The sequence below is a fragment of the Rissa tridactyla genome, chromosome 2, assembly GCF_028500815.1.
Source record: "Rissa tridactyla isolate bRisTri1 chromosome 2, bRisTri1.patW.cur.20221130, whole genome shotgun sequence".
Taxonomy (NCBI): domain Eukaryota; kingdom Metazoa; phylum Chordata; class Aves; order Charadriiformes; family Laridae; genus Rissa; species Rissa tridactyla.
Genome location: NC_071467.1, coordinates 52,298,901 through 52,312,013, shown reverse-complemented (window position 1 = coordinate 52,312,013; position 13,113 = coordinate 52,298,901). Strand labels below are relative to the sequence as shown.

Here is a 13,113-nt window from a genome sequence, read left to right as displayed (position 1 = left end):
GTTCAGGGATGCCGTAAACAACTGGGTATTTACCACAAGCCGTATATAGATTACAGCAGGGAGGATACCTTTCAAAATTTGCTTTGTGAAAGATTAAGACCCAGGTGAGGCTGAAGGTTAGCTTTAGTCCTCATAGGAAAAGCATTAAAAGATCTTTTGATTCATTTGTTTGATTCTGTGTCTCCCTGTGTTCATTTAATTTTTTGTGTATCTCAAAAAACTTGAATTACACATTTATAGGGAGGTGTTTACCTAGTATATAGACTAGGTTATTTGTCTTGAAAAGGAAAATAATCTCCTTTTGGGGTTAGGGGGGCAGCTTTTATTTATTTGCTTGCTTGCTTATTTATTTATTTCAATTTTACTTCACACAAGGGTGTGCTTAGAATAGCAATTTCCCCATACACATACAGTGGTTTTGTGTTATGTGAGGTAGCACGTGTCTCTTAACTGTTCTAGAAAGCTATTAATGACATACTTAAACAAGGAGAAAATATAAAATTCAAATGGACATTGGCTGACAAAGAAGGAACATCTTAATTTCATTTATTTATTGCAAATAGCTAGGGTGCTTTTCTTTGGGCTTTTTTTCTCATTGCTTTACTGTACCTTCATCTATGCTGTTATATGTTTTTGTGTCTGTTTGTGCTATTTCTTGAAAAACTGAAAACAGGAGAAAACTTTCTATTAATTGTTGTAATTGGTCGATATGTATGTACCAGAACACATATTTTTGTAGAGGGATATGAAATGCCCATGAAAACCCAAGATTGTTAAAATACTTCTTCCACTTACAAAGTATGTTAAAAAGGAATAACAAAAGCTGAACATATGCATTCTTATGAAATTGTAATCACAGATCAGTGTGTCCGGGGACACTTTCCCCAGGTGGTCACCCTTTGTCTCTGCTTAGGAAGCTGTATGCTTTAGGCTTTGGTGAAAATGAAATCAGAGTGTTCTTTAAACATCTGCATTTCATTGCATGATCCCTTGGCTTCCAGATCCTGGCATGAGAACTGTGCAGATGCATGAGAACCTATTTATTTGAAACAACAAGTGATCCAATATTTGCACAGCTTTGTCTTCTATTGTACCTGTCAAGTTAATAGATACACCTTTTATATACTGCTTTCTCCTTATCACTGACTGTGGCTTTCAGTCTGCTTGGTGTTTCTGTGTGTCACTGTTTGTACTCTTAGGTCACGGTTGTCAAAACCTTTTCATCTCCTTCTGCTGTTATCTTCTAGTGAAGATAATGCCACATGCATACATATGAATCCCCTGTGACCGGGAGTACGGGGGGAGGGCATGTTTTTTGCGGTGGCGTGAATTCTGACATGTGTCGCCTGTGATGGAGGTCTGACTTTTTCTTTTCTAGGCTCTGCATAGCTGTTTGTACTTTGAGTTGAATTCTCAGTTATTTTAAAACAGGAGTACTTATTAGCAAGTTGCTTTCTAAAATTGTTTTCAGTTTATTGTCAACTCATATCCATTTTTTCCTTTTAAGGTTGTGTAAATATTTCTGCTTTCCGCCCTTGTAAGTGAGTAGTTCAGTCTCCAAGTTCTAAAAGACACCTGTAGGCAGACAGTTGTGAGCACACTGAAAGTACTGCACCGAAATGGTAATTTCGTGATAAAAATTAGAGCACAAGAGAATTTTGAAATACCAAAGCTAAAGCTAGTATGGTGTGGCCATGACATTGCAGTCAGGTGTTAGGTCCCCCTTTCAAAATGGAGCGGGAAGATGCAGTTCCGTGGCAGAGAAGAGGCGACTGGCAATGCAAAAATGGCTGAAACCTTGAACAGAATCAAATATTCAGTTTTAGGCAGATACACAAGAGGGAAAACTGCAATTCAGGTGTTAAAAGGGTGTTAAGCAAGTAAAACCAGGGTTTTACAATAGGAGCATGAAGAATTTTAATAACTGGTAGTACTACAAGTTCTACTTAGGTACCAGTGTGATGTTTAAACATATACCAGCCACATCTGCATTCTCAGATAAAATTTCAAGAAAATATATTAGAACTAGAGGAAAAAAAAACAACCCAAGGCTACTGGACAGTTTACTTTGAGGAAAGGTTTAATGCTGCATATTTGCTACATCATATTTAAGTGAGAGACCAGCATTATCCTCCAAAGCCCCTGGCCTGGTGGCCTATTTTGTTTGCCATTCAGCATATTTCCTGTGAACATGGACAAGGTTTTCTGGTGGAGCAACAGCAGCAGAGGCTTCTGTATTTATTCCCCATCCCAGTTACTCTGTCTGGCAAAGCAGACTCTGCTCCCCACCCTCTCTTGCCAAACGGTGTGTGGCCTGAGGGTGAATGTATTTGGCAGATCAAGTTGGTCTTTGCCTTCTGTTTTCTTTCCCTGTCTGTTTTACTAGGACATCTGTAGGTGAACTTAGCCTACTTTGCCTACTTGTTACAAACTACTTTCTGGACAAACACTGAGTTAATATTTTTTTGCCCCAGTTATAAGAATTTGGATTTGTCAGTGTATCAGCATCTGAATGGCGGATTTTTCTTGAAGGAAATTGCAGATATTAAATGCCTGATGTTAAAGTAGGGGCTTACATGCTGAGAGGTTTGGCATCAGTTCTGATGTACGGTTTTATACTGGGCAAGTATGAGAATTTATTTGTTCTTTGGTTTGTCCATCTATAAAATAGGGCTAATATTTTTCAGCCTTGGTAAAGTGCTCTAAGGAGTTGCCGTTTTTTAATTCATGCAGAGTTTGGGCTCAGATACCCTTCATTTCTTACCCAGACTTATAAGTGGACGTACACTTTTCATAGCTTTATAGACAGTGGTGCTGTAAGGAGATTATGTATTTGATTTTTTTTTTTCTGCCCTAAGTCAAGCTCAGCTGTATCTGACACAGGTTCAATAACTTGTTCTTGAAAATCTCAGGTGGTGGACATTCCACATGGTTTTTAGGCAACTTATTCCAGTGCTCATTCCCTATGCTTGCTGGAGGCAAGTCACGCAAGCTCTTTGCCTTAGCTTTCTCATCTGTAACGTGGCATAGCTGTATTTACTTGCCTATCCCGCAGGGGTATTTTTAGGAGCAATGAGATAGCCCTTTCTGCAGTTAAAATATGTTTCGAGTGTATGTGAATACAAAATATTGTGAAAGAGATCAATTGGTATATTATGAGATTCTATAGAAATGCCCAGGAGTTTTTTACAACTCCTAAAAGATACTGATATGTGATGATTTCTTAGGAGTGTAAAAAAATTGTTTGTATTGTATGCAGAGATGAGTTTAGATAAATATGTATGACTTCGTGTGTCTATAATACAAATTACATATGCACATACATATATATTGTTTTTAATCATTATTTAATTAAACAACTTGTTTTCTCAGATTCTTCAGTGTTCAGTCCAGCAAAATCATCTTCTGCTGTTAACTTAAGTGGAACTCAAGACCCATCTCGGAACAAGAACATTGTGAAACCTCTGGCTCTGTCAGTACAACTCGTAGGAAAGGCATTTGCTGCAGGTATGGCTTTGCTTTCCAGAATAGCTGAGAGCCAAGGGAATTATCAGTTTAACAGATAAGAAATAAGGGAGTCATCTGTTTGGTGGAAAAAGGAAAGGAAAACATTCACTAGCATTCTCCAAAACTCTCGTGTTCTTGTAGTCCTCCACACAGAAATTTTCCAAGGTCGTTTCTGTCCCCAGACTGAGCCACACCTTGGCTTTCAGATTTGATGTTCTAGTAAAAGTGCATGTCATATCCCTCTTTGCACTTCCTAAGGTACCTAAGAGAGCATAAAAGTCACCTCTTGATGCGACACTGATTCTTGCCTCAGTAACTGAGAGCTGCGTGGTGTTCTGCATTTGTAACCGGTGCAGTTCCTCCAGATACATTTAGTGGAATTTAGTCTCATTTAAAGGAGTTATAATATCAGTGCTGTTTTAATTATTTATTTCTATATTGTGTGTTTAATGAATTAGAACCCTCGACCGTGGCATCTAGATCCCTCACTGGTACTCTGTTGTGATATTCTGATTGTTTATTACTTACGCTGGTTAGTCCTTTAAGCAATGAAAAAAAAAAATCACACATTTCTGGGAAGTATGCTTGAATAAGAAAAAATATAAATTTATTTGTTTTATATATGCACATGAGCATTACATTATATACACGATGTATTATATCTGCTATTTTATACAATATATATTGTTATATATACATAATATTATTATGTTTTATCTAATGAATCATTAACAGTTCTTTGTGTAAAATACCCTTTTCCCCTCCATACTTGTGTAAGAGAATTTATCATGCACTGAAATCACTTCCCACCATTTCAGCCACTTCCACCATATCTGTCCAGACCAAATCGTTGACTCAGAGTACAAATGGGGAGCTTCCAATGGACAAGTGATGTTATTCAAATTTTGCTAATTGGCAACCTGAGAATCTTGTGCCTGAATTCATTTGGATGACTGTGGCAGGAGGGTTCCATGTTACAATTTTTTTAAGCTAAATACCCACATCTCAAACTTTTTCTATTGCAGCTGATATCAACAAGCTGCTGCACCATCTCTTGCTGTTGCTCCTGGAATATGTTCCTGGGAGCTAAATCCTTGTGGAGCTGTCAGATATGGCAAGGAGCTGTTGTCTGCACTGAGCTCCATGTCTGCTCTATGCAGTTTATGCCTTTCTCTTTTTAATTTCTCCTGCAAAAAATATGTTCTGAAAATGAATAAGAAGGCACTCGGAAGTGTGAGGATAACTTCTTGTGATTCTCCGTTGTTGTAGTTGCATTACGTGACCTGGATATAGTGGGTCCCACCAGGGTTTCAGGCTTGCTGGGACTGAAGGATTGTCTTAGACAGAGGTAGCAAAATTAAATTACTGGTTTGCCTCAGTAATTGCCTCAGACCATGTATACTTCACAGCAAACTGCCCTGTCTTCCCTGCCAAGTCTCCTTTGCTAAGAATTTAGATGACAACCCTGTAGTGAATTACTGTGTACGGCATGTGGATGACGGGGGGGAAAATATACAGATACACCAAAGTGGCTTAGAAATCTTTACAGACCGAATTCGTGATGTGCATTTCTTTTAATTTTCACGTCTAAAAAAATGTGTCACAAACTTCCCAGTAGTTTTTTTTCCCGTGTAATTTTCTGTTTTATTTTGATGGTGTTTGTTTTGGATTTTTTTTCTTCCACCTATTGTCTGCACCCTGAAATCTGGAGACCCAGTTTCAAGGTTTGGATTTTGCAGCCTGTGCCCAAATTATTCTCTGCTAAGTACACTTCGTGCTTTCCCTGCAGTATGTTTCTTTCAGTCACGCATCTTGCCCTGTTCTTTTGTGTCTGCATGCGGCCGTATTATTTTGTTTGTTTTCAAGATTGTCTCAAGCCACACACTCTCTATTTTATTATACTCAGCTCCTCTTTCACTGCGTTCCACTGATGTTGCTAATGGAAACGCTAATGGAGGAAGAAATAATGTATTGAGTTCTACAGTCTCTCGCCCAGTGCCTCACTCGACATCTCCAAGCCCCGGCTGTGCAGCTGGAGACCAAGGTAAAGAAAACCTCTCTGTTCTTTTATTTTAAGCTGCACTGGCTGTTGAGCATGAAATTCGTGATTTTGTTTTCCCATCATAGCTGTTTCTGCAATACAGTCTATACTGAGCCATTGGGTTTTTGTCATGACCATTAATGTTAATGCTGTACTTTTAACATGAGTAACAACATTTTTGACATCATAGTCTGGCTTCGTGTAAATCTAGGTGTAAACCAGTGTCACTGAGTGGTGTGGTACCAGTTCAACACCAGTGTGAAATGGAAATGTGGGCTGCAGTCTAGTAATTTGGGAGGATGGCGTTTAGAATTAGCTTTTACTTTCCTTCTCAGCATCGATGTCCAGTTCTGGACCACCCAAGAAACGTCACCGGGGATGGTCTCCTGGGTCCCCAGTCCCTCCTCCTGGTTTAGCGGTACCTGTTCCTGCAATTCGGCCTTCGTCAAGGACAGGTAAAACTTGGATAATACAGAGATGTCATTTGTAAAAAAGCAATACTCAGCCAGACCAGTAGGCCTGTGCTGCTTCTCTTTAAGTTTTGCACAGAAAACACAACTGAGCTTGTTGAAGCAGTTAAGGACACCATGGGAAGTTTTTCATATGCCTCAGAAAAACACACAGGATTGTCTGATGCTTGTTGCCATAATCTAAGATGGGACAAATGGAAAGTGAAAGTGTTGGGCGAGAGAGAGGAAAGGAAGATGCTAATAATATTAACAAAAATCCAAACCTGTCTAAGTCCCTGAAACATAACTCCGTTCTCCTATAACTGTGCAGGTGTATGGATATGTGAACACACTTGAAGGACTTCCATTGCCCCTCACCTTGAATGTTGTGTCTCAATCTGGTGTGGTGTGCTACAGAAAGCATAGGCTCCATTCCTGCACAGGAAAAACGGCTTTCTGTAATTTTGGCCTAACAAAGGACGCTGATGTCCACTAGGTCATCTTTAGTGATAAGCATAAAGTATGTGAGACCCAAAGTCTGTTGTGCTTGGAAAAGCTGTAGGAGGGATATATAACACCAGGATATGAAAGAGGACTAATTATGGGTATGTGTGAACACTCATCAATATCCACATAGGTACCTCTTTATACATAACTATTAATAGAACTGTACACCGTTTAAGCACTTTTCAGTTGTGCAATTCAGCGTACTTTGTAAAGGGGAATAAACAATTACTTATTCCTATAGAGTGACAGAATAAACATAAAAAGGAAGAAACAAAGATATTTGTCAACATGCACAATGTATTTTTTAACTCTGCTTTGGAGGGCTTGGTTTTGAGATATTTTGGAATTAATTTTCAGAGATATTAATAGGAAGAAGGGTTACATGGTAGTGCAGGCCTGACTACTTGAGCAACTCAAATCAGTTGCAGCTTTTGTTGTTTTCTAGCTTCAGAGACCTGCTGAAGATACGTGATATGAGGCAGTCTTCCCCTTTTTGTTGAGTTTGTCTTCACCAATCTGCTACCTCTACTGTGTACTCCGTTTTCCATGAGTCTTTTCTAGTATTTTTTTCTATTGGATAAACAATTTCCACTACTAAAACATATGCGTTCATTCATGCTGCCTTTGATGCTTTTCTGTTAGGGCATTGTTTGAATAATCTGTTACAAACCACCAAATGAAGCCTGAGAAACTTCTGAAGCAGACCTCACACTGAAACCCGATTACAGATTACAAAATTCTTGCACTTTGTTTCTTTTTTACTTCTGAAATCTGTTCTTGCTCTTTCATGTGTAAAGCCTAATTTTTTTCCTTGTAGCAACTCTCTAAGGAGAGCTTTGAGATTTTGGCCTGTATTTCTTTTTCTTATCTACGTATATTCCAGGTCAGAAGTCAGAGCAGTCTCTTCCTTTGTATTGAGAGGCAGTATTGAGAGGTAGCCTCCATCTTAGAGGTGGCCTTTTGGCTTAGTACTTGGCTTTGTTTAAAGATGCATATTCAAACCTGTGTTTTCCTCTCTCATTCCCACCAACAATACAGCGGTCAGAAAAAGTTTTATTTTAGGAGTGGGGTTACAGGAGGATATAGGCTCTCAATTTAAATTACTTAAAACTATAGCAGGAAATGCAGAGACCTTTTGAATTTTATTACAGTTAGTGATCTGCAGTAATTTTTTTTTTATTTGTTCGTACGGCCAAATCACAGTATGAGCCTTTTGGTAATGGAAGCTTCTCTTTTCTTTATTTTATAGAGCCTCTTTTGTCAGTCCCGGTTCCTCAATCCATGTTAACTGGAATTTTACAGCCTCAACCCATCCCAGCAGGGGAGACTGTAATAGTTCCTGAAAACCTGCTGAATAACTCGGGAGTCAGACCAGTGATTCTGATAGGTAAGTCTTACACTGGGGAATCAAATGCATTTTGAACAAATGCGTGCTCCCCTAGGAGAAAGGGGGGGTGCGTGTGTTATTTCTTTTTGTTGGTTCTGGCATTCAGTACAATACAAAGTCAGTTTGCTCGTGAATAGTTTGCTGTAGTTACTCAGCATTTAAAATTGGAAGTTAGGCAATTTCTGGAGAACCTGATTTGCGAACTAGGTCACGACTAAATTTATAGAAAACCTCTGGCCAAATTGAAGTTTTGTACAAATAACATTTTTGTAAAATTCAAGAATAGAAATATTTCCATGTAATGGAAGTAGCTTTCCAGTGTAAACAACTTACAAAACAAGCAAATATTTCCTACAGCATTTATAGTCCAAATCTTGATGCCCAGGGATTTTGCATGAGAACCGTAAAATTGATTTGAACTGACTAATCAAAAGTGAACCATACTAACTTTTTATCTTTTATAGTCCTTACTTCTTGTAAGCAACTGAGATAACAGATCAGGCTTTTAAAATCCTTTAGCTGTATAAAGTATGTTGACAACCCTTAGAAAGACGTTGTTTTTACTTTAAAAGTATGACTCATAATGTGACTACCCCTTTCAACCTGAGATATTTGGGCATACTATATAATAAAAGATGGACCAGCTAGTACTGCCAAGATTTCGATGAGTGATTTTTTTGACTCTAAATCTCTTCTCAGTCCAGCATAGTAAAGATGGTTGTATAAAGTAGCTTCGGTGTTAAAAGAACATACCTATCAATACAATCCATGGAATAATTTATCATTCCTGCAGAAATGGAGAAGTTCTCCAAGTCCTTGCACAGATAATCCTAATACACACAATTCCCAGAGAATTAACAGGGCCATCTACACTAGTAAATCCATCAAGGATAGGGTTACACTTCTTCTGGTTTGTTTTGCTTAGTGTTGTTTTCTGGAAGCCTGTTCTAAAGCTCTAGCATGGTGCTCTAACGGTTTTCAGAGAAACACTTCCTTATTAAAGATGGGGGTGCCTCCAGTCATCAGCTTAAGAGCAAATTGAATGCAGCCCTTAGGCTCTCGGAGAGTTGCCAGTGAAGTCCTCAGTTAGGCTAAATGTTAGTGGCCCTCAGAAACAGTGTCCTATTAATAGCACAGAACCAGATGTACCCAAATGGATGGGTTTGGCAAAATCTGTGTGGAAGCTTCTTTAGAACGAAAACATTCTCAAGGGAAAGAGGAGTTAGCCTGTGCTCATGTGTTTTTACCTTACAGAACAGCATGTTTGGTTGTTGATATTTATTTAACCTGTTTATGAAAACAGAATGGCAATGTGGCAAAAAAGTGAAATCAATCACAGCAATACCACAGTGGTTGAATCAATACTAATGTGACTTATGCTGCTTTTATAATGTTAAGATCAATGTACTTTTGCCTCCATTGATTTTTCTTTTTTGTACACTATATTATGGAGAATCTGTATTTACAGGTCAGGGTAAGACCCAAATAGATAATATTCTCATTTGTATTTGGGTAACAGTAATTATTACCCTGCTGGTATGCAGTTATTGTTAGTTTTTTCAAATCTATGTGATCATTTGTTGTAAAATACAGCAAAGGATCACTGGCCTATCTCATTTATTTTGTAAGCAATTATAATGCCAAGTGCAGTCACTGATGCTGTAAATTTTGCAAGGTAACATTAAGGAGAAGTTTGGAAATGCGTACATTGTACGAGATTTCATGTAGTGGCATATTCTGTGAATTTCTGGGGTTTTTTTTGGTTTCTTTTATCAAAGGTTATGGCACTTTACCTTACTTCTATGGAAATGTCGGTGATATTGTTGTAAGTCCCTTGCTGGTGAATTGCTACAAGATTCCACAGCTGGAGAACAAGGATTTGGATCTCCTCGGTTTGACCAGCAGTCAGCTGCTAAGTGTAGAGAATATGATACTTCTAACTATTCAGTATCTTGTCCAACTAGGTAAGCAACTTGTCATAAGCACTTGTTTTCATTTGTGACTGTCCTTTTTTCTCCAATTTTCTGGCTATTTTTGTGCCTGGAAGAGGTAAGTGGCTCCATCTAGTGTGTGTGACTTTGCTACTTTGTTCATCAGACTGAAGAAGTGAAGTGAATTTAAAGGCTGATGCTGCTTCTGATCTCCATATGGGGATTGACCAGGTCACCTTTGTGAAAATGGATTTGCAATGCAGATAACTCATTTGCTTAGGGTATCAAACCATCAGTTATCACAGCTCTTTCTAAGGACACTTGGTCTGTTTTATTCAGTTTTGTGACAAATGCTAGCAGATGTCTGATGGTCATCATTGTTTTGGTGACAGCACCGTTTACATGAAAACCACATTTGTTATTCAGACTAAGGGAAGTTATTCAGTGAATATCTCATTCTTGTAAATGTTTTTGAAATGGACCCTTTGCAAGTTTGAGAGCAAACCAGCAAACCACATTTGCTTTCTTTTATTGAAGGTCCAGACATTTTTCCCTGCCTTAGAGTAAAATGCAGCAGAGTTAACAGCAAGGTTTTAGAAGTTAAAGAATATTGCAGGACAGTGCTGGGAAACTTCTCACAGCAGCTTCAACCTAAACTTCTATATTTGAAAAGATGCTGCTTACAGAGAAGTGTCAAGTGACTTTCGTGAAGAGCACGCTGCTTTTCCTGTACTGGGCTCCCGCTAGGCCATCTGTAATACATAATGGTATGAAATGTGCAAATGTATGCCTATGATCTGGGGAGTAAATGTACTCTATGCACGTTTAACCCATCTGTTCTTATGATTTGCTGTTCTCTGTTGCTGCAGTACTGTTACAGACAGGAAGGAGGCCATCTTCTGTGTTGTAGTACTCTCTGAATGGCCTGTTTGCTTTATTTATCATTTTCAGCCTTAGTAGTCCATTGGATGCCAGGTTAGAACTGACAAAGGGTTTATGTATTTTTTTACAGGCTGAATGTTTTTCTGTTGCCCCTCTCTCAGTGGGCTTAAATTTGTTATTTGAGGTTTTCGTCTTGGTTGGAAAATTTTAGAGTCTGCATGTTACAACCAGCTGCCTCACACAATTCTGGATTGACAGAGACAGCTTGCAAATTTCCTTTGGAGAAACAAAGACAGCTGATATGGCATTTCCAATTAAGAATAAATTACTTATTGTAACCTGTCAAGTCAGTGAACCCCCACTCCATGAGCAAATCCAACCTCAGATGGGTGCAGCAAGTCTATACATGTTGCAAACTAGAGAAGGCTCTGGAGCTGAGCTGTGTCTAGCGAGCACCGTGCTTTCAGCATAAAGAAGTTCCCTTATTAGCAAGCGTTTAGTTTGGCTTTTGTTCTTAGCTGTGCAAAGCTGAATGGTTTTCCATTTGGCCTTATCTGGAGATGGGCGCCAGCACTGGAAGATGGAAGAGCCTCATGAGGAGAAAAGTAAAAACATTCTGCAGAGCCTGCGAATCAAAACATGTGGCTGGTTTGAATATTGCTACAAACGTAAAACTGTTGGAATTGTGACAGTTGTGCTGAACTAGAGCCTTTATGCCATTTTGTAAAATCAACGCAGATGAAAGGTGATTGGGGGGCAGCCAGCTTCAAAAGTTTTTGACAAGGAGAAGAGACAAATACACGCATAAAATAACAGTTTATTCATGTGAACCTTTTTTTATCTTGAGAAAGTAGGACTAAAAAGTTGTTCTTTCTTCCAGAGTATGTTATGAAAGAGTAAGATAAAGGCAAAGATAAAAAAGCAGACACGAGAATGAAAAAGATACTGAGCCTTACCTAATATTTTCAGATCTTACTACTTGTACAAAATATGTTTGCAGATGTCTGTGATCGCAGTTCATATGGATATTATTTATGAAAATGCTCCTTTTTTGAAAGAAGATGTATCTGAGAATTTCTTTCAGTTTTCCTGTAAGATTATGACAACGTTATTCATTGTAGCACAATGCTGTTGTGTCTTCAGAAATCAGCTGAGCAAGCTCACAATGATATTACAAATCAAAGCAAACAAAATAAGTACTCTTCTGACGCTTTCGTTTTAAACCTACTATGAAGACTGTACACAGTTAAAGCTGTGATTGTGAGCCATAGCACTGCTATAAATAAATTCCACTGATTGTGATAAAGGAATAAGTAAAAAAAGATCAAGAGGTATGTTTGATTTCAGTGGGGTTTTTTATAGTCTGTCTCCTGTACTCACTCAGTTTTCATGTTTGTTATCTTTGGCAGCGTTCATAGTGAAGTATTTTCAAGCTTTGTTTTTATACCTCAAAATGCCCATATTTGCAGCATGGGTTACATTCTGTCATTTGTATTCATCTGCCTTTTACTATTACTCTACCGTTTCTATAAACACAATCTCATCCTATGCAGCGCTAAGGTTTGTGTTTTGGTTATTCAGCTGGAGTGTATTTCTGGACCCTCTGTTACCTGTCTAGAATTACAAAATCGTTCACCCTTCTCTCTTGTTGTGGTACATTTGAATCGCTTTGATTATGTTCATGCCGAGACACCCAGAGGTGTTTTGTATCTGAATGCATATTCAAACTCAAGGCAGGAACAAGCCTCTGTCTTCAGTGCAAGTGGTATTCAGACACCCAAAGAGGTTATTCCAGCAATTCCTAGGGTCTTAGATGGTTGGAGGGGTAGTTCTCTTGGGGTACACCATGAGGGATTTCTACCCAGAAGTGGGTGGTATTTGACTATGTTGTCGTAAATTGTAGGTGCTTTCAGAAGCATAACTATATTAATAAGGTTTTTCTCAGCTATGAATTTTATATGGTATTATTCTTTTTGCAGTTTCATTTTCTGAAGTCGAGAAAGATGATCCTTTGCCTACTCATTTCTGTAGAGAAGCTTCCAAATACCCCTTTAACTTTGACAGATTCCTGTATATGTGTTTATGAAACTGTTCACAATCAAAATTAGTATCTATCATTTTGTCTTTCCTGTCATCTGATCTTAGTTCCATTGTTTTTCTGGATAGTTGTTGTGGAGAAAGACTGCCATGAGCCAACCGTGGTATTAAACACTTCATTAATTTCAGAATATTTCCTTATCAGTTCCTTTCTCATAACTAACTTTATTTTTTTTAAGTTTTTGTCTTAGAAATAATCTGAATGAAATTCTGTGTGTTGTCATGCAGAAGTTTTTTTCCATTTGTACAATAATTTTTATTTTCTTGGTTTCATGGTGATCCTTGTGTCTAGAGCTTATCTCTTAAGTAACC

The 13,113-nt window shown here is 38.3% G+C and overlaps 1 protein-coding gene across 9 annotated transcripts in view; it reads left to right on the top strand.

Moving 5' to 3' along the window:
* GREB1L (GREB1 like retinoic acid receptor coactivator) overlaps positions 1-13,113 on the top strand; it is a 143,432-nt gene that overhangs the window by 92,256 nt on the left and 38,063 nt on the right. For all 9 annotated transcript variants that reach the window (XM_054189428.1, XM_054189427.1, XM_054189425.1 and 6 more), the window contains 5 exons: positions 3,373-3,507; positions 5,414-5,551; positions 5,884-6,003; positions 7,754-7,891; positions 9,670-9,855. In XM_054189428.1, coding sequence (XP_054045403.1) covers positions 3,373-3,507; positions 5,414-5,551; positions 5,884-6,003; positions 7,754-7,891; positions 9,670-9,855 — 717 coding nt within the window. The remainder of the gene's footprint in view (positions 1-3,372; positions 3,508-5,413; positions 5,552-5,883; positions 6,004-7,753; positions 7,892-9,669; positions 9,856-13,113) is intronic.